Source organism: Aspergillus multicolor (assembly GCF_047715735.1).
Source record: "Aspergillus multicolor strain CBS 133.54 unplaced genomic scaffold BDW74scaffold_5, whole genome shotgun sequence".
Classification (NCBI taxonomy): domain Eukaryota; kingdom Fungi; phylum Ascomycota; class Eurotiomycetes; order Eurotiales; family Aspergillaceae; genus Aspergillus; species Aspergillus multicolor.
Window position 1 is genome coordinate 877,330 of NW_027395956.1, and position 19,217 is coordinate 896,546.

The 19,217-nt window shown below is 50.3% G+C and overlaps 10 protein-coding genes across 10 annotated transcripts; 5 read left to right on the top strand and 5 right to left on the bottom strand.

The window, feature by feature from the left end:
- Positions 1-64: 64 nt before the first annotated feature.
- On the bottom strand, positions 65-1,361 carry BDW74DRAFT_113235 (putative cell wall organization protein/glutathione transferase (Gto3)). Its single transcript, XM_073721837.1, has 3 exons — positions 905-1,361; positions 370-834; positions 65-317 (listed from the first exon to the last, which is right to left on the bottom strand). The coding sequence occupies exons 1-3, from the start codon at positions 1,289-1,291 to the stop codon at positions 156-158; spliced, it is 1,014 nt and encodes a 337-aa protein (XP_073586628.1). The 5' UTR covers positions 1,292-1,361; the 3' UTR covers positions 65-155.
- A 763-nt stretch (positions 1,362-2,124) lies between these two features.
- On the bottom strand, positions 2,125-2,998 carry BDW74DRAFT_175691 (uncharacterized protein; the record flags this gene model as incomplete). The annotated part of the gene is made up of 3 exons (XM_073728420.1): positions 2,125-2,301; positions 2,342-2,815; positions 2,891-2,998. The coding sequence occupies 3 exons, from the start codon at positions 2,996-2,998 to the stop codon at positions 2,125-2,127; spliced, it is 759 nt and encodes a 252-aa protein (XP_073586629.1).
- An 894-nt stretch (positions 2,999-3,892) lies between these two features.
- BDW74DRAFT_148191 (uncharacterized protein) lies at positions 3,893-5,864 on the bottom strand. Its single transcript, XM_073723657.1, has 2 exons — positions 3,990-5,864; positions 3,893-3,917 (listed from the first exon to the last, which is right to left on the bottom strand). The coding sequence occupies exon 1, from the start codon at positions 5,472-5,474 to the stop codon at positions 4,482-4,484; it is 993 nt and encodes a 330-aa protein (XP_073586630.1). The 5' UTR covers positions 5,475-5,864; the 3' UTR covers positions 3,893-3,917; positions 3,990-4,481.
- Positions 5,865-7,355: 1,491 nt separating this feature from the next.
- Positions 7,356-8,012, top strand: BDW74DRAFT_148193 (uncharacterized protein). Its single transcript, XM_073723658.1, has one exon. It carries the CDS (start codon positions 7,780-7,782, stop codon positions 8,002-8,004), a length of 225 nt encoding a protein of 74 aa, XP_073586631.1. The 5' UTR covers positions 7,356-7,779; the 3' UTR covers positions 8,005-8,012.
- A 707-nt stretch (positions 8,013-8,719) lies between these two features.
- BDW74DRAFT_113253 (uncharacterized protein) lies at positions 8,720-9,614 on the top strand. Its single transcript, XM_073721838.1, has one exon. The coding sequence runs from the start codon at positions 8,936-8,938 to the stop codon at positions 9,482-9,484; it is 549 nt and encodes a 182-aa protein (XP_073586632.1). The 5' UTR covers positions 8,720-8,935; the 3' UTR covers positions 9,485-9,614.
- A 1,426-nt stretch (positions 9,615-11,040) lies between these two features.
- Positions 11,041-11,763, top strand: BDW74DRAFT_175694 (uncharacterized protein; the record flags this gene model as incomplete). The annotated part of the gene is made up of 1 exon (XM_073728421.1): positions 11,041-11,763. The coding sequence occupies one exon, from the start codon at positions 11,041-11,043 to the stop codon at positions 11,761-11,763; it is 723 nt and encodes a 240-aa protein (XP_073586633.1).
- Positions 11,764-12,218: 455 nt separating this feature from the next.
- On the bottom strand, positions 12,219-13,016 carry BDW74DRAFT_175695 (uncharacterized protein; the record flags this gene model as incomplete). The annotated part of the gene is made up of 2 exons (XM_073728422.1): positions 12,219-12,729; positions 12,787-13,016. 2 exons carry the CDS (start codon positions 13,014-13,016, stop codon positions 12,219-12,221), a joined length of 741 nt encoding a protein of 246 aa, XP_073586634.1.
- An 86-nt stretch (positions 13,017-13,102) lies between these two features.
- BDW74DRAFT_175696 (uncharacterized protein) lies at positions 13,103-13,678 on the bottom strand (the record flags this gene model as incomplete). The annotated part of the gene is made up of 2 exons (XM_073728423.1): positions 13,103-13,495; positions 13,550-13,678. 2 exons carry the CDS (start codon positions 13,676-13,678, stop codon positions 13,103-13,105), a joined length of 522 nt encoding a protein of 173 aa, XP_073586635.1.
- Positions 13,679-16,226: 2,548 nt separating this feature from the next.
- Positions 16,227-17,409, top strand: BDW74DRAFT_166498 (uncharacterized protein; the record flags this gene model as incomplete). The annotated part of the gene is made up of 3 exons (XM_073726572.1): positions 16,227-16,380; positions 16,426-17,194; positions 17,247-17,409. 3 exons carry the CDS (start codon positions 16,227-16,229, stop codon positions 17,407-17,409), a joined length of 1,086 nt encoding a protein of 361 aa, XP_073586636.1.
- Positions 17,410-17,551: 142 nt separating this feature from the next.
- BDW74DRAFT_113276 (uncharacterized protein) lies at positions 17,552-19,210 on the top strand. The gene is made up of 3 exons (XM_073721840.1): positions 17,552-17,717; positions 17,785-18,020; positions 18,075-19,210. Exons 1-3 carry the CDS (start codon positions 17,694-17,696, stop codon positions 19,039-19,041), a joined length of 1,227 nt encoding a protein of 408 aa, XP_073586637.1. The 5' UTR covers positions 17,552-17,693; the 3' UTR covers positions 19,042-19,210.
- Positions 19,211-19,217: the final 7 nt, after the last annotated feature.

The following is a 19,217-nucleotide window of genomic DNA, read 5'->3' on the forward strand; positions in this document are numbered from 1 at the left end:
CTCGATGTTTGACAGAATGTTGATGAGGATAGGTTCCAGTGAGGCTGAGCCCGAGCTGTTGACGCCTGATAATATTGTGGCCTTGATTCTCAGGCACCCATATTTCTATACTCATAGCATGGACTCAACACCGTACCAATCTACAAATCTGGCTATTACTCATCTTTCAACTTCTTTTCAAACTCCAGTACCTGCGGATGTTTTACCCCTCCCACCGTAAGCTTCCCCCAGTCCCGCTCAACGCCCTCCTCGACATCCGGGAACGGCCCCAGCGGCGTAATCGCCTTGGGGTTGATATCGTAGTGACTCTTCGTATACTGTACTCGTCAGCTATCATCCCCCATACAGAATTCTTCGTCGATGCCGTACATTCTCCTTAATATGCTTAAAATCCGTACTCTCCCTCGCAGCAGGAACATCCCAATACATGCCCTTGAGCCAATTATTCAAGACCGGATAATCATGCCTAATCGTGCCAAGATTGCACTTGAAATGCTGGACATAGACCGTATCAAACCGAATGAGCGTTGCATAGACGGTGACGTCTATCTCTGTCATTTCAGCGCCCAGGATGAAAGGCCCGCCGTTGGCGTACACGAGTTTCTCGAGCTTGTTCAGCGCCCCAAAGACGGGAACCACGTTCTTGTCGTATGTTTCCTGGTCAGGTGCGAAGCCGGCTTTGTATACGCCTGTGCAGAGATGCGGGTTGATCCAGGCATGCAGGTTGTCGATTTCAGATCTCAGATGGTCTGGGTAGAGGGTTATCGATGCGAGTTCTGGCGTGATGAGGTCGCTGAATGCGCTCGGGAGCCAGCGGAGGAGCTCGAGGCTTTCCTGTCCAACCATCAATACTCTCCTCACCAATCATCGAATGTACTCAAATCAGAAAGAGGGACAGTAGTACATTACAAACCGCCGTCCCCGTCCTCGTATCCCACAACAGCGGCACCGAGTACCGCCCCTTATACTCCGGATCCGCCCTAAAGTAAACCTTATGCAGGTAATCCTCGCCGTAGAGCTTATCAACCGTCGCGCCGGGATACTCGTCGTTGGAGGCGGGAAAGCGCCAGCCAGGCCACCCCTTGGCGTCGCCCTTGGGGTAAGGCATCACGACGCTGGTGTCGATGAGCTCGGTTAGACCCTTGAGATGCCGGACAAAGTTTGCGCGGTGCGCGAAGGGGCAGAAGAGGCCGATGTAGAGGTGGTAGCGGGCTGGCTCGGCGGGGAAGGAGGACGGGATGGAGCCGTGCCAGCCGTTGGCGGTGCCGGGGTTGTGGATTGGATTGGACATTTTGGTACGATCTGGGAAGGCGGAGGGAAATTGAAAATGGAAAATGGAATGGATTTGTGGATTTATACAGAGTGGAAGGCGGATATACGGTTAGAAGACAAGATGCCATCGGCGGATGGACTGATGTCACTAGCGGGTGGGGGGGTTGGAGACGCTGCCCCGCAGTCCTGGCTGGAACGTCTCTAGCACTCTACCATATACTACGGTGTGCCTGAACAACATTGAAAATATTTGTCGTTACTCCTATCAGCCAGGTATTAATCATTGAATTGGTTAATCGAACCCTGGAACCTAGATAACTCAGGGATTATAGGTGGTGCGTAACTAATGGGATTTTACATAAGGTTGATGATTAAACGGAATGATTGATCCTCTTTTCTTAGTTTATTTTACCATCAGGGATTGGGATATATGTATGTTATCCATGTATTTCAGAAAACTCCTATCATCACTGTTATGGCACCTTACACCAGTTGTTCGTTGATCTTTCTTGTTTCTCTAGTTTCAGCATATGACATACGTAAAGCGGAAAGGGCAGTACATGTTGCCTGGGGACAGGCAAGAGCGAGGGCTTCTCCACTGCGCAAGCATAACCTAGCTTCTGGGAAGAGAAGCCTCTCACGCATGCCTAAACAGATCACGCCTTTTGATCATGACGCGGATTCCTCCTTAGAAAGCCACTTGTGGTCCCTCTGATCGTGCTCCCGGTACTTCAATAGACGAAACGAGATTTTCCCCTTGAAACGGTTCAGCTCCGGGTGCTTATCAAGGGAACGCTCCATGGGAAAGTGGACCTGATCGAATCCAAACTAGTTGGCAACATCGTCATCCCTTCAGAACTGGTCCGTTAGCGTCTGGGCAGTCTTATAGAAGTCATTCAGGGTATCCTGGCTGTCTGCCGTGATATAAAATTCTGGTACTCGCTCACGCGATTGCGCGTTGACTATCTCAATATCATTGGCTTCAAGGGATTTTTCGGGATCGCGCCTATTGACTGCCGTGGCAGTAACCTCGACATAAGGGTCGTCAGCCTGATCATGGCGCCTATACTTTAGATTTTTTGAAGTACATTCGTCCATGAAAGCGCTTTAGCTGTTGGTAACGGATGGTGGCCATGTCCAGTGAGAAATAGAATTTATCAAAACCAAAGCAGTTTGGCCGCGTCTGGTCCTCCTCCCTCCACATTTGGTCCGTCAACGTCCGAACAGTGTCATAGAAGTCAACAAGCGTCTTCTGCTTCACCGCGATGATATAAAAGCCCGGGTTGCTCTCACGGGTCCGTGTGCGTATTTTCTCTTCTTTGTCATCCCTCGGCGGCGTAGTCAGATCGCGCTTGTTGACTGCCGTGGCTCTGAACTCATCATTTCGGCACACTGCCAGCGAATCATGATGTGCATTCTCCAGCGGCTCCCAGCAGACTGACTCTCCAAACTCCTTGTTGGTGTTACACTCTTTGAAGGAACGCAACAAGTTCAGGTAGGCGCCATCATATCCAGAGCGGTTTGACGCAGTCTCCTCCTCCTCCTTTCATATTCGATCTGTCTGTGCTCGGCAAGTCTTTTGCCAGTCCTCGAGGATCTGCTGGGAGGCTCCATATACCCTGGAATCGGGCACCGCTTTGACACGCTTGTCACCCTTCTCAGAATCGATTTGATATTGTGGACGGGCGCGCTTGTTGACCCATGTTGTCACAATACCAAGACTCATGCTGGCGTATTGTTTCGGATGTTAGTGAGTCGGAGTGTTTGAATTTTAAAGACAATAGCAATTCTGACAGAGGATTCCGTAGATAGTGGATGATGAGGGTAAGCAAAGAATCAGAGGGAAGAGGAAGGGGATTTTATACTTTCGACAAAGACTGGTTGTACGGGCCGAAAGACATTATGGCCAGATAGTCAAGTTTTCAAAGACTTCCTCTTTGTGCTTGCCTGCAAAAGAAATGTTGCAATCCCTTTCACAAGTCCCTTTTCATTCTTCCGCCCTCTTTGCACTGAACGATTGAAGAACTCAGGCGTTGAGCAAATGGATTTTGCTGAGTGGGCTGCAAAATGGCGCTTTCTCGTGGTGGGATACTATACAATCGAGCCATCTCTCTCAAATACCTATGACCCTGTGAAAGAATGCTGTCAAAGTCCTTCCACAACACCCCCAGGAAATTATCAGATGTACAATTTTGTTCTCATGCGTAAGCTGCTGCCAAACAGCTGGAGCCGTGTACCAGAGATAGTGAGAAGCGCCATCGTTCCGGTGAGTGAGTCGGGTGGAGCAGCAAGATTTCGAATTAGAACAAGGTCTCTAAGTCACTGCTAGCAGGTCAGGTTCGCTCTTTCCTTCCTCAATTGTACGTCTCCCTAGGCGAGATGACTACCTTAGAGGCTCCAGTGACGAATTACATTGTCATGCCAATAGAACACCAACCTGTAGAGACTGACTAGTTGATGGACGATTAGATTCCGTGTCGTCCGGGACCAGGAAGGAAAGGGAGGAGAGGTCCGAGATGACGGCATCCTGCCGAGGAAAATCTGTTTGTTTTTTCTTTGTTTCCTCGTGGCTTAATAGCACAGACGAGTTTGGATCCGTAGCAGATTCGCAAGGAGATATGCGAGGTCCACGATTGACCTTTCTTCTGCTCAATTGGTATGTTAGCTTATGACAACCAAGCATGGAGATCTAGTCCTTGAAGTCGTCGGAAACATACCTACAAATACGTCTGTATGAGGCTTCAAGCGCTTAGCTCAAAGCCTTCTCCAAGAGAAATGCATGATTTATGCTTTCTGTCGTCTGCCCAGATCATGTTAGGCTGTTGGTGAATTAGGTCTAGTTGTCTATAGTAGATACAGCGCCTTTGTAAATAGTGGTATAGATATATATCGTATGCTCGTAGATACATGATTCAATAAGAAGGGTATATATAAGTATAGAAACATCCAGGTGATGCAGCTGTACTCGGAGTGCATCGTATAGTTCAATAGCGTTTGCGCATATATCGGCGCTTGAGTCGTTGTGCGTTACATTCGCCCGATCGGTGGACGTAGCGATGTCCGTATGGTGGGTATACAATCCGCGAGAACGACCTGACTTTGTACAGGGTAGTTGGTATATTGGTCGGCGTCGTAGTCAGCTCGGCATCGCCGAGCGGCGTGATCACCGATAGGTGAATTGGTTGATGGTCTGATGATGAGGTGGCGAATTATGGAGGTCTCGAGAGCGCAGAGGAGATAGATGTTGGCCGGCGACGGTCTGACAAACTGAAGCTGTCGACAGACCTGCCCCACGGGTATTGTTGGGTCCGGTCACGGTCACTCCGCTGAGCAGGCGCGGCATGCGTGACGTCGCCGACAATGTTATCCGGATTGACGAATGCCGGGAAAGAATCCTGCTCGGTAGAGCTTGTATCTTGTCGGCTGGGTTGGACAAGCTCGACCAGTTTTCGCAGGACACCGCATTCGAGTTTCAGCTTGATGCTGTACACTGCTGCCTTTAACGTCGTTTGCAGATACCACATGCCGAGATATTCGAGAACGAGGAGGGCGACATCCATGGCGATGATAATCAAGTTGATGGCGAGGAGCTCGTATAGAACGCGCGTGCGGCGGGGGTTCTTTTCTGGTCGCAGACGGAGAAGCTTCGCCGTTTCCCAGATGTAGATTGACGAGATGAGGATTTCTTGCGCGCAAAACCAAGCAACCTGCATTCGCTCCATAACATTATACCCCATGACTATTGGCCGGGTGCGGACGTAGATTGTAGAGAAGGTGAGGACGGTAGTCGGGATGAGGAGGATGATCGCGTCGATGATGATAAGCCAAAGGACGAAGCGAAGGAGTTTGCGATTCTGGACGACCAGGTGCAGTCGCGACCAGAGAACAACCGATTGACCGGGGACCATGAAGTAGAAGCCAAAGGTAGATATTGCGACGCCCAACCATCGCGGGCCGACATCGAAAAATTCCAGCAGGTATCCGACGGAGTGCGGAATGACTCCCAGCACGCCGGATAACAGCATCGTCCAGAAGTAAAGGCCATGGTAACGTTGGAAGGTGAAGAGAATGAGAATGACGAGTTCGACGGCATTGTAGATGGCCAGCGAGATGAAGGTAACGACCACGATCTTGACGGAGGTGTTGTTCCCTTTGTAGCCTCCTATGAGTCCATCAGGGGGCACCGTGAGGTCGGTCCCCATAGCGGTACTGGTGAGTGAGAGTGGCTGTTCAATTGCGAGGTCTCGAACTGAGTGTCGGCGCCATCATCAGGTCCGGGCAGAAAGCATGCGCTTCGCCTGCATTCTGGAAGAAAAGGGTAGAGATGTATGCCGAGCAGCAGTCGGGATCCCGTCGGAGGCTGGATAGGAGTTTAACAGGCAGAATCTCACCGCGTGGCGAACCTTGGAAACGGGATGCTGGATTTTGGGGTTTTCCACGCTTTCCCAGTGGCGAAGGCGGGCCTTTTCTCGTCTCTCTCCCCTTCCCCGGAAGTGGCGGGACCTAAAGTTGGAGTCAGAGACCCGTCGAGGGGGCGTTGACGGGCAGGGAAGGGGCAGCACCGAGGAGTCGAGACAATTGGCCAGTCGGCGACTGCAGTCAAGAGCGAGAAATCAGCAGAGGTCGACTGACTCGAGAGGAGCGAAGGTGAGAAAGTGCTCGATCTCTGCGCTGCGTGCCTTACGTAATGCCCGGGGAAACGGAAATTAAAGTTCGGGGAAGCCGCTCTAGCCGGATTGGGTTAAGGGTATCGCATATATCACGTGTGCCACGAGGGAGCACCATCCACGATCCACCAGCATCGACCCATCCTTCGATCTCATGGACACGGGCTTTCATCGGACTTTTGGGGCCTGGGATGCTGATGTCCAATCAGGCTTTCTACCGAGTCGTCGATATTTTCCTGTACGACACAGATCCTCGTATTTGACACCACTGTGTCACAAAACTGCTTCTCTGGCCCTCTAACATGGAGTTCGAAACCCGTCTGACTGGCTTCGGCGCAAGCTTTCGATCCATCCATCTCCGCTATACCATTTACTTACGGGACCAGGGTACTTTGGGGTTTGGGCTGCCTGATGACTAGCAGTGCATGGACTCCGGGCGCAACCTCGTTCTTTTGGTCTAGATCATGCGGTTCCTGTTGATGCAGGGAATGGTTCGGCGTCTTGGCCAGAGCAACATCATAAGCCAACTGCCAATCTCAGGCAGTAAAACCTGCGTGAGCCTACAATCTTTAGCTGGCCTACTGCTGCCCCACTCAGGCCGCTGCGTGTCATGTTCCTCGGCCAGAAGCAAAGAGAATTACGTCGCAACTGTTTCTGCTTCATAATTCGGACAAATACAACGGCAATTCCATTGGAGACAAAGAACTACGAAGACGCAAGGATAATCTCGGACTGACCCGACTCGTCAACAAAGCTCACAGGGCCATGACCACTGGCAACGGTCAAGCATTCTTTCTTAACTAAGACAAGTGTCTTTGGGGCAAACGCTAAACCACGGCGTCGCAATTGACAGAAGGATGCATCCTCGGACTGCATAGGGGCTACCTAGGTACCGTAAATTTCGTCAGAACCAAGGTCAGTTTGAGAGTATGGGGGCGGAAAAGACGTCGACGCATATGATGGAACGGGGATCCAATCGGTCTCGGACGGGGCAATGCTTGAAAAAAACACCGAAGCACAGAGAGGCTCTCCGAAGTGGGGGGGGAGTATCCGCCAGGATGAGCCGTTCTCTATAATTTTAGCTAACACGAGCACCTCAGGCAGTTTCAAGGTTATCCATATTGCCTCAACACATTATCTCATCCAACATCTGGCTGCCAAGCTATCTTTTACTCGCTCCAACCATGTTCTTACCGATAGGCATACGTTGGCCGCCTCACTGTTGACACCCAGATATGCCTCCTTGACTTCCTGTACCGCACGTTGGGGGTTAAAGCGATTTCTCCAAGCAAATTGGGGGCATTCGCCAGGGGGGAGGGGGACCACTAATGGACAATTGCCGCCGACGGAGAATCCCTTGAGACTTATATTCAGAATATCACAGGATGTCTGGCCAACAATTTTTCGCTCGTTGATGTCAAACTATATCCGGCTGAGAAATATCTTTATGTAGGCCCTGGATAAACATGCTGGAAACCCTTACTGGACAAATCATCATTGCACATGTGCACACCTCGCTCATCTGCGACAAGAAGCCTCACATTCAGGCTTGGTTGGCTTGGTCTTGGAAACGAGGCTCCGCAGTCTCTCCTACCGTCTTTCATGGATTCCAAAGTCGTGCTTGCTCACCACTTCAGTGGTGTATGAAATACCTTTTTCCCAAGGATGGCTTTTCGAGAACATAGTTCATATATGGAAGTCTATCACTGCGGACTCTACTTTTTTCTAAGTGACAAGAAAGACCTCTGAACGGAGCAGCAAAGAGTGGCCTTGGCCTGCTAGCCGTGACTCCTAGCTTGGGCTGGTTATAGCTGTGACTCATGTGCATTCGATCTAAGTAATGGCTTTAGACAATGCTTCAGGCACACTAGCCCTGGCATGTTTGTTTAACATTACACTGTATGCAACGCCAATGTTCTTTTGGGGGGACAAACTGCAGCCAGCACGAGATGATGTTTCTGACGACTTGACTGCGCATTGTTCGAGAACAAAGCCTTTGACATCTAATGTCCAGGCGTCCTGTGAAAGTATTTTGACAGACCCCTTTCACTGGATATTGTTTTGAGATAAGGAAGAAAAAGAGATGGCGCGCGGTCATAGGTACGTATTCCCATCGCCAAAGCGAGTCATCGTATCAGCCTTTGAAACGGATCTCTTCAACCGAGACTGGATTCATTGTCATCCAAATAAAAGTGAAAGGTCTCATCACTGACAAAAAGAGGCAGTTCTCACCATGTTTGTTGTGGCCGCCTATAAATTACGCCTCCTCGCCCTCTCCTATCCTATCTCTCCATCCTACCAACACACATTCTGCTTTCCTTCGAAATTTCTTCGACTCTGTTCAACCGCAAAAGTCTACACTACTCACTCTGCTCGAATCCGCAAACTCCTAGCCTGCGGCAATCATACCCGTCAAACCCACCAAACCTTCAAGACAAGTCTTATCTCCCAACTCCAATCAACCATCAACAAAAGTGCCACCATGTCGTCTATCCCTCACATTATCAAGGCCACGGCGGTCAACAGGCGCCACCCGGACTCACTACACGTGGGCGACCCTTAAAGGGAGAAGCAACTCGCTGCGATTCGCTGCGATTCGCAAACGCCGAACCCCAGGCTGCGTCATCTTCACCATCTCTCAGAAGCTGCTCGACGACTTCTATGAGGCCGTCCGGGAGCTAACATACCATGTATGGCGAGAGGAAGAGGACAAGGGTCCTAACCGCTTTGGCTATGACGACATTTACTTCCCTCTGCCACTTTCCACATTGCACATCCGCAACTAGAGCGGTTTAGGGCGAAGATGTGGTTTGAGCCCCTGGAGTATCCGTATCACGATCACAGGGTACTTCCTGGTGGCGAGTTTATGCCACGGTAGTCAACAAGCCCGATGCATACGCGGAGAAGCGCGCTATAAAGCCGGGCTTTTACCTGATCGCGAGAGCCAGGACGTGGTTGATGACTACTACCGGACTGTCCGGGAGCTGACCAACCATATGTGGGAGGATGAGGACGAGGAGGGTCTTTGGCCGAACCAGTTTGGCTGCGATGATAGTGAGTTCCCCATTGAGTCTTCCCTTGACAAGCACGCTGAATTGAAGCGGTCTAAGGGGAAGATTATCTTTCTTCCTTTGAAATATCCGCGCGCTGAGCAGGAGAGGGTCAAGGGCGAAGTTGTTGCCAAGCTACTCAAGCGCAGCCTGAATATCCCCGGATTTGAGAACGACAAGACCGAGACCGAAGAGCAAGCATTAGGATTCACGATAGTCGCGAATGTTCGGGAGGATAGCGCGGAGACCGAAGAACAAACATTCGGGTACACGGTTGTCGCGAAGAATCAGGAGGTGCTTGATGGCTGGTACAAGACTTGCCGCAGATTGGGAAAGCAGATCTGGAGGGATGAGGCTGACATAGGCATGAACCGCTTCGGATACGACGGTGCCTCCTTCGATGTGAAAAAGTTTTCGTTTGATTGCGACGAGCTCAATAATTACAAACACCTGATGCTTTTCAGCCCTCTAGAGCATGCGAGTCATGATCTCTAAACAAAGCGTCATTTGAAATGATACAGAGCAGAAGGCTTGAGTGGTGCCGATGGTTTCTGCTTGCCTAGGAAGGCTCCTGTATCCGTTGGTCTCATCCTGTTCCATCATCTGCCATGAACAGGAAAAAAAAAAAAAAAAAAAAAAAAAAAAAAAAAAAAAAAAAAAAAAAAAAAAAAAAAAAAAAAAAAGCAAAAAAGAATAGAGAAACCACAAACTGCAAATAAAAAAACCCTCCTATTGATTCTAACAAAAACAAACAAGATTCTTGGTGTGTTTTGTTTTTTCAGTAAAGGTCCACCTGTAAACGCTGCCTATCGAGGTGCTACTCCATTCTCAATTCTTCGAACATCCCAACTTTTCTAGTCGGAAAACAAACTCGCATCTGAAAGGACTTGGAATTCTTCTACGTAATTGATTCCAACCCATTCTGTAAATTAGAATATGCCACCGGGCGGCAATCAATCATACCATATTACTTCCAGTCGCATTGGGCAGAATGAGGTTTTTTTGCGTGTGGAAAGCTCCGGATCAAGCCTTGTGATCTTGATGAACAATTCTGCAGCTAATATAGCTCCTTCATGGGTGTCATACCAAAGTCGAACTTGCCTCGCCATCTTGCATGAGATCTGTCTTCCCGTTCTGGCGGTTTATAAAGGGGGCAACACAGCTTTCGCAATTCCACCAGCCATTCCATCCTTCCAAGTTCCCTATATCCGCCACATTTATTCATTGTAGTCCTTTCTGCCGGTGATAAGGTACGGTGATCCTATCCGTTCATATTTGCCCAACTGAGGCTCTAGCTTCGACAATCTTTGTTACAAGTTCAGCCAACCGGCGCCAATCGATATTTCTGATTGTCCTTTGGCCGGTCCGACTTCGAGTCTCGAAAACAGTAAAGATGCGGTGGGTTTCGCGCTCGATTGGACTCAACTTTCTTTGGTACGAAACGCCACCAGCACATAATTTGTGTTCCGGGGATGGTTAACGTTCGAGGACAAAGAAGTCAGCTAGGTGGAGATCGTCAGCATCATCGCCATCAAGGTTGCGAGTTGGTCTTTGTTGACGGGGCCTCTTGCAGTAAGAGTTACATTCTTTATACGGACAGGGTTCCATGTCAACTCGGCCATTTATAGCCGGGTATCTGGGCTGGTTAATAGAGGAGAGACGCCCTGTGCGGGAAGCCTCTTCCCAACACATGCCCTGTCGACCAAGACTTACTCGCGGACAATGACTCAAGAGGAAACGCAAAGGCAGAAAGTCTGGATCTATTGGTACGAGAGGGCGCTTGACCACAATTGCCGGAATCAAAGAAAGCAGTCCAAGACCTGGCCCAAGGTCTCCTGTCCCATTCCGCCCTCCCACCTTCGTCCGACAAAAAGTCACTCCAGCAATCCATGCCAACTCGCTCTCTTTGCATCCGCAAAATCTCAGCCTAGGAGCTTCTTCACCATTTTCATCGTTCAAGATCTCGTCATTTTCAAACCCACTGGACCCTCAGTCGGATTTTCGCCCCTTCCTCATCCTCAAACACCGATTTACCAAAAGCAGGCGCCGCCATGTTGAATATCGACGGCGTTACCGCCACGGCGATCAACAAACGCAACCTAAACTCGTCAGTCGGGGACGAAGCTGAGGAGAAAAAGAAGGCGCAGATGCGCAAAGCAAACCCGGGCTACATGATCACCGCGAAAACCCAGGAGATCCTCAATGACTTCTACGTGTCTATTCGAGAGTTAACCGACCAGATGTGCAGGGAGGAGGAGCATAAGGGGCCCAACCGTTTCGCCTTTGACGGCACCTCCTTTGCCCTAGGCCGTGCCTTTGAGGCCCTGGATTGTTTAAAGCAGTTCAGGGAGCAATTGATCTTTGTGCGTCTAAAGTATCCGGATCATGATTATAGGGAAGGGCTCAATGGTGAAGCCATCAGCATAGCAGTTAACAAGCCCGACCCAAGTGTCTCTCCTGGAGAGGAAGAGCAGGAAAAGCGCGTCGAGGAGATCCGCAAGACAATACCTGGCTTCAAGATCACCACGAGGGCGCAGGAGGTCCTTGATGACTGGTACGAGACCAGCCGTACCTTGTCGCGCCATATCTGGAGGGAGGAGGACCAAGGCATAAATCAAATCGGATACGATGATTTCTTCTTCGCAGTACAGCATTCCGTTGCCAAGTACCAACCGCTGAGACGCTTCAAGGGGCAGATGATCTTCCATCCTTTGGAGAATCCGCACCATAAACAGGCCGAGAGCTCCGAGAACGATCCAGAGAGGAGGGCTTAGGTACATAGCGTTTACCCTAGGTCCTCTAGGTATCTTTCTGATCCTTGAGTGTTCCTAATCTGTTTTTAGTGTACTTGCTGGCCTTGTCTTGTTGCATCATCAGCTTTAAGCGGAACTATTACGGGAAGAAAGGAAAATAAAATAAACAAAAAAAGACAAAAAGTCGACCATATACCAGGGAAAAAAGGAAAAAATGCTGAAAAAACATCATGTTAGTATCAACAGGAGAAGACAAATGCTCAGTGCTCTACCTATCACCAAAGGTGCCTTCGTACAACCACAATATCAATTTAGGACTACGGTAGCTGTATGGATGGGAAGATGTAAGGTATGCAACAAGGCCTAATTCTCGACAAATATACTACCATTTTCCTTCATTCGACGCTACTCCGTACATGCATGTAGATGGTCAGACGTCCGGTTTCCTGGTTCATTTGTCACCGCTCTGCGCCGGTTTACCGCCACCACTGAGATTGACGGCGTTGTATATAAACGTGAGGATTATCCCCAAAATGGCGATCTGTAACGAGTGGGTTTTCCACCAAGGAACCTCCAGGTCCATTTGGCTCACTGCATAATGTTGAAGCTCCTGGAGCCGCTGGCCGAGTATCGGAAAATTTCGCGCCGACAGGAAAAGCATTGATGTCTTTGTGCCATGCTGATGAAGGCAGGAGGTCCTCAATAGCCAAGGTATTCTCACTGGGAAGCTTGCTGATCCCAAGCCAAGATATCAGCGCTGCTAGCAGTGAAGGCTCCGGTTCCGTTAACTGCGCCGCAAAAGGGTCGAAGAGCTTTCCGGAGCTTGCTAGGCTGGATAGCTCTTGGCATAGAAGCCCGTGCGATTTGGCGTCTTTGAAGAGGAGTGAATAGCTCGCGAGAACCTCGCGGTAGAGATCGTGAGGGTTGTATTCCTCGTCGGACCCCTCGGGCTCACGTGCGGACGGATGTATCGCCCAGTTGGCGATCCTAGAAATGGGTCAGAATATACAGCTGGTGAAGGAAACGAGAGACAACATAAGTTACCTCGCAGCGAATCGGTACTTCTCTTTCCTGATCCCGGGTAAGCAGACCACGGGAAACCGAAAGATAGAGAGCCGATTCTCTTTCTGATCGAGCACTAAGTGCTCGGCCAGAGTGTCAACCCATTTAATTGTTAACTTTCCAGCCTTGCGTGAGAAATGATAGTTCAACCTCTCCCGACGAAGGGTCTCAATTTCAGCTGTCTTTTTGGAAGGAGGAGTTTGGAAACGCATGTTGTTATCATTGAACGCCACGAAGACCTGTCGCAGTCTGCTTGTCAGGACCTCCCCACATGCGTTCTATCTCATCGCACTGAGCTCTAAGTCTGAAGTTCGAGGAAGAAAGGGGTTTTAACGCGGGGTTTTTGCAAGTTGGTGCCATAGCCGCCGATGTCAGACACATTGTGGCAGATCATGGATTTGTCTTCCGTAGTATGAGAAGCGTTACGGAGTTCGTGGTTCAACTTGTCAAGCAATGGGTCGGTCTTCAATTTGTCTTCGAAACTGTCCAGCAGCTGATGGACAGTGCGGTACCAGATGATAGGTTTGGGTTCCCCTAGATGCCTCTCGACCCATGCGAAGTCTGTTGGATGTTGCTCTTGATTCTCCGTAAGTCTATTGAACTCCATCTCAAGGTGGCGCCAGAAGGCAAAAATCCCGGGATTTTCAAGGGCTTCTTGCCCCGTCATACCAAAGAGCTCCTCGACATCCGTCTACCCAGTCGCGGTCAGTAGGGTACTTATAATTGTCAGCTATTTCAGACATACCTTGCGTTCTTTGCTTGCATATTCGGCGACAATCAAACGATTGCTGAGGTCTCGTAGTCTCTCCATGTCACGACGAGTGATACGATCCCACGATTGTTTCAGACGTCCAAGGGGTAAGCTAAGCGACATGGTGTTAGTGATCAAAAAAATCGACGTTATCACTGGTTGACCGAATGCTAATAGGTAGTCGAGTCGACGACACCGAAGAACATCACGGTGTTTTAAGTACTCCGCGACGGTCGGACGACAGAGAAGCCGCCATCGCAATCACTCGACCCGGTGTCTCAGCGACAAACCGTTGGGTATTCATAGCGGTGTGAAGAGTTCTGGAACAGACAGGGGCCGAAAGGAAACGTGCATGCCCAAGTGTCAAGTGCTGCAAGCCCGACTGGGGCGAATACCAGATACCCTAGTTGGTCTTGCTTGACGGGAGCAAGTCGATCCAGGGTGGACCCTTGCTGGCTCCGAAATCAAATGCAGGCCTAGATACCTTGGTGCAAACGCTCATGATATCATCTAGTGCAGGTCTTTCGCAGCCGTGGCCAGGTCACAGTGGGAAAGCGAAGCGGAGGCCACCCACCCGGACATCCGTTTGCCGAAGACGGGAAGACAGTTCTCTGCCCTCTTGCTGCAGCTCTTGAGGTCCAGACTCCAGCAGAAGCATTGGCTCCTCTGTCTCTACTCCGCTGACTGTCGGCCAGTATCGCATGCTTTCATTCACTCCTCACTTGACTCTCTGCAGTCTCTTATGCTAACCGCGAGGGGTACCTACCATACCTACCGCACCATAGATACCCAGGCCGTCTCATACAAGGCTTCTTCTTGAACATGTCCAACGGTGCACAGGGCCAAGCTCTGAGCATATATATACATGATCCTCTGGGAAATGGCTTGCAAGTGCGGGCGGTCTTTACGGTACCTCGTCTTTCCAATTCATCGCGTATTGCCGAATAAGGTACTAGCATTAATGGGCAGGAACTTGCGCCTGGCCTACCAGGGATAGCTCGTTTTTATCTCCTTAAAACACATTAGCGTTATTGTCTTATGGGTGATGGTTCCTCGAGTTATTTGGCTCTTTGTTCCATCCTGCTTCCATACCACAGGGCGCCTTCTATGCACAAGAAATGAGATCCAATTACTTCCAAGGTTCCTTGTTCTTGATCATTATCCTGCGTAGCGGCATGTGACCCCCGTTGTCCTCTACGTCTGTTGTATGCAAAAATTGGGTCGGGGTTCGAGGGCAAAATTGCCAAGCACACACAAGTAGCTAAAAGTTATATTATAGGCTAAATTTTAGGTATTTATTTTATAAAAACTAATATAACATAGAATATCAACCTACTAATAAATAATATCTCATATTTTACTTGAATTTTAGTTATATAAAGAGGTTTTTATATATTCAATTTTAAACATGGTTTATACTTATCTCTTGGTAACTCTTGGCAAGGTTTAGCCGGCGACTTTATACTAGGATTTTATGCATAATTAGGTATTTAAAAAGCTAAAATTAAAAAGATAAGTTACTTACTTGCTTAGAACTTAATTTAAAGTGTTTTTATAAGAAATTATAAAGAAACAGTAAACTTAAGTATTTAACTATTAGCAACTTGCGCGTGTTTTTATAATTTTAGCTTCAGACACCTGACCCAATTTTTGCATATGGTAGCTCGCGCAGGTTGATTTCCTTTATTGATACACAGTATATAATTCTCAAGTTAGTTGTCAAGCTCCTCTAGATCTGCCCCAGTTCACCATAACTCTTCTTCCTCACTTTTCCCCGACCGACTATTCTGAGTTGCGATGCCCAACAATCTTTCATTACTATTGTGCTCAATATGGCACAAATCCCAGGAGCAGCAGTCTTGAGTGTTTTCGTGCAGGCCGTGAACATTTGCACAGTGTTTCCAGTCAACAAAAAAGGGTTTCCTAATCAAATCACCAAGCCAGCAGGTTCATTATGAATTCTTTAAGGCAGCCCAAGACTTAACAGGCCAGGTCTGGAGGGACGGTGATAAGTACCCAAACTATATCACCTACGATAGCCAGTACTTTCAGATTGGCCTTTCCATCACAGCCAGCCAGATATCCGCAGCTGCAGCGGTTCAAAGGCCAAGTGACTTCTCTCCGCTCTGAAAACCAGCATTTACAAGCAGGGTTTAAGCTTGTTCTTGTTTCTTGAATCCAAGCTCTTTTTGATAAATATCTCCGGGTAACGGCATTTGGCATATCTTTTTTTCTATCGCTTTTGTATCTTTTTATGGGTGGTTCATGGAATATGTACATGACGTTCTTAGGATACGCTAGCACTTACATGTTAGTCAAGACAATCAATCTATGTTTCTGCTATGATACCCACCAGTACGAGATGTTGCTGACTCAGTTTGGCGACGGCCTGGACTTTGAGACACTGAAGAACAACAACAGGCAGATTATGATCTCTGGAGCTTGATTGGATTATAGACAGCACATCCAGATACTGCAGGTAGGATACCGGGGCTACTAACCTGCAAATGGTCACTCACAACTGTCATGCTGTGTCCTGATGCCAGAGCGGGGTATACTCTGGTTCCACTCTTGTCTATATAATCGGTTATCTTTCTCATGCCGAGCCGAGTCTCACTTCGCCCTTGCTAGCTTTTATATCTTACAAAACAAATTCCATAACTATACTGCAATGGACTTCTCCGAGTACACCGGTCCTAGCGATGAGTGGATTGCCCTCGAGTGCAACCTGCCCACCGATGTCCCCGATCTCAACCCCAACCAGCTCAAGGACACCGTCAACAAGGGCCGCGAAGAGGTCGCAGCCCGTGAGATGATCGAGCAGGGTACGTCCACTCTATCCTCAGGCCTTAATTGCCTAACAACCGCAGGCCTCTCTGCAAAAGTAACACTGCGCGACCACTCCATCCCCACCCGCGACGGCAGCACCCTCGAAGCACGCAGCTACAGGCCAAAAGACGTGAGCCCGTCTCAGCCTCTTCCAATCTACATCCACCTGCACGGTGGCGGCTTCCTCTTCGGCACACTCGCATCCGAAGACGCAACCTGCGCGCGTATCGTCACCTCACTAGCCGAGCAAAACACCCCCATCGTCGTCGTAAACGTCAACTACCGCCACACCCCAGAACACATCTACCCAACGGCCTGGAACGACGCCGAAGACGCCTTCCACTGGGTGCACGAGCACTTATCCGAGATCGGCGGCGACGGGCAGCGTCTCGTGCTGGGCGGGATCTCCGCAGGCGCGTGGCTAACGGCCTCGACGACCCTCGCGCAAGCGATAGGGATTAACAAAGACCTTGCTGCGCGGCCTAAGATCAGAGGCCAGGTGTTGATGATCCCGCCGCTCACGCATCCGGACTGCTATGCGCCGCAGATGGCGCAGATCCGGGCCCCGAGCGTGTCGAGTTATGTGCAGAATCGCGATGCGCCGGTGCTGCCGTTTGCGCGGATGCAGCTGTTTACGGCGCTGCTGAAGGTTCAGGGTGGGAAGGAGGTTGAGGGCGATTTGAGGTTGAATCCGGGGAATGCGAAGGGTGAGGATGTGAGGGGGTTGCCGCCGGCGACGTTTGGGGTTGCGGGGATGGATGTCCTGAGGGATGAGGGGCTGTTGTTTGCGAAGCTGCTTGCTGAGAATGGGTATGTTCGTGGCTCAAATCAGTTGCTGTGGTGCTAACGGTGGGTTTTGTAGGGTCCCTACGCAAACGAATGTCTTCAAGGGCGTGCCGCATGGGTTTAGACGGTATGGAGATCGGTTGACGGTAAACAAGAAGTGGGATGAGGTTATTGCTGAGGGCATCAAATGGGCGTTGAGTGACCCTGCGCCAGGACCTTTCGAGATTCATGCGTTCTGAGCAGTGTTTGGTGAGCGAGTGTATATAGTTCCCAAATAGGAAGGCCTGACGTATTCTTATGCCTCAATTCTCAGGCATGAAACTCCACCCAAGCTCCAATGAATTCCGCACCGTCAACTCTGCACCACCCAACCTCTCCTTCTTCATCGTCGCTCTTTTCCTCTCTATTCTTATTCCATCTCTCGGGATTCGTACCAGATCCCTCTTCACCTCTTCTATCCCCGAAATGACCTAGCATCGTCTCTCTTTCACCCGCGACTCTCCCTACCAGCTCCTAACACGTCATGGTGTCCCTCTGGCCGTTCAAGGTGAGCAAGCCGCAAGCCACCTTATCTCGCGAAACTCACTTCAAGAAGCTAACCTGCTATCGCACAGGGAGAAGATAACTCCCCGGCCGGCTTCGAGAAAACATTATCCACTCTCTCCAAAAAAATCACCCAAACCACCACCCGTCTCGATCTACACCGCCAACATGCCCGCCGCTTCAAGGCCCTCTGGACCCTCTACACAACCTTCATCTATCTCCTCTACTCAATAATCCTCGCGCTCGTCCTGGGATGGGAGAACTGGGGCGTGAAGGAATACGCTGCGATTCTCGGAGGGCCGGTGATGTATGTTTGACGTTGCCCGACCCATTGCTGCCTGGCGATCACTGACAAACGCAGCATCTACGCAGTCCGCGCCGGAGGCACAATGTACTTTGAATACCGGATCAACAACACCCAGCGATACCTCGATAGTCTCCAGAAGCAGCGCGACGAAACAATCGAGAAGCTCAAGGTCGCGACGAAGTACAACTCCACCCAGCAGCTACTAGAAAAGTACGCCGGTGACTCGCCAAAACCGGGGCGCTCAAAAGGCGGCGACCAGAAGTCAAGGCCGGAGAATAAGCGCAAGCCATCTGGACAGAAACAGCAGCAACCGCCGCAACCACAAGTTCAGCGGACGGGCATCCCTCCTCCTCCCACCGCGAATATTCGCCGTCCAGTCCCGCCTCCTCCAGAGCAGCCGCCATCCCCATACCCCCCGCAGCAAGTCCCACAACAGCCTCCTCGCAACCTTCCGCCGTCCGGAATAGAAGAGCCCGGCTTCGCTCCCAATGCCTTCCCCACGCAGCAGTACATCGAACACTCCCGCTGGTACGACCGCCTCCTCGACGTCCTCCTCGGCGAAGACGAGACACAACCTAAGAACCGTATCGTCCTGATCTGCGCCGCATGCCGACTCGTGAACGGCCAAGCCCCACCAGGCATGAAGTCCCTCGAAGAACTCGGCCGCTGGCGCTGCGGCGGCTGCGGCGCCTGGAACGGCGAGGAAAGCGCAGCGCGCAAGGTCCTAGCAGACATCAAAGCGGAGTCGGGGCCCGCGTCGGAGCCGTCAGATGGCGAAGCAGACATCGAGCACCGCTTTTCCGCATCCACGAGTGACGGCACCTCTGACGGCGTGATCGTTACAAAGGAGGAAGATGACCACGACCATGACCTGCACCAGGGACAGGACGTGGAGGCTGAGGTTGAGTCCCGGAGCAGTTCGGGTTCCGGGGCTGAGACGCCAGCGGAGGACGAGGAGCCGGCTTCACCGGTCAGGACGAGATCGCAGCGTGCAACGCGGCGGCGCGGGCGGAAGGGGTAGATTTCGTTGACGGGTGAAACGAAATTGCTTCTCTTCTTTCCTCTTTTTTCTTTCTTGTTGGGTTCGTTCTCAGTTTAAATGTTGCACATGCCTCTAGCGGTTGCTGTTCTTTTTTTGTGTGCCTCCTGAGTTATTGTGAGCTTTTCAATGCGCAGGGATGATTTCGCATTTACTAA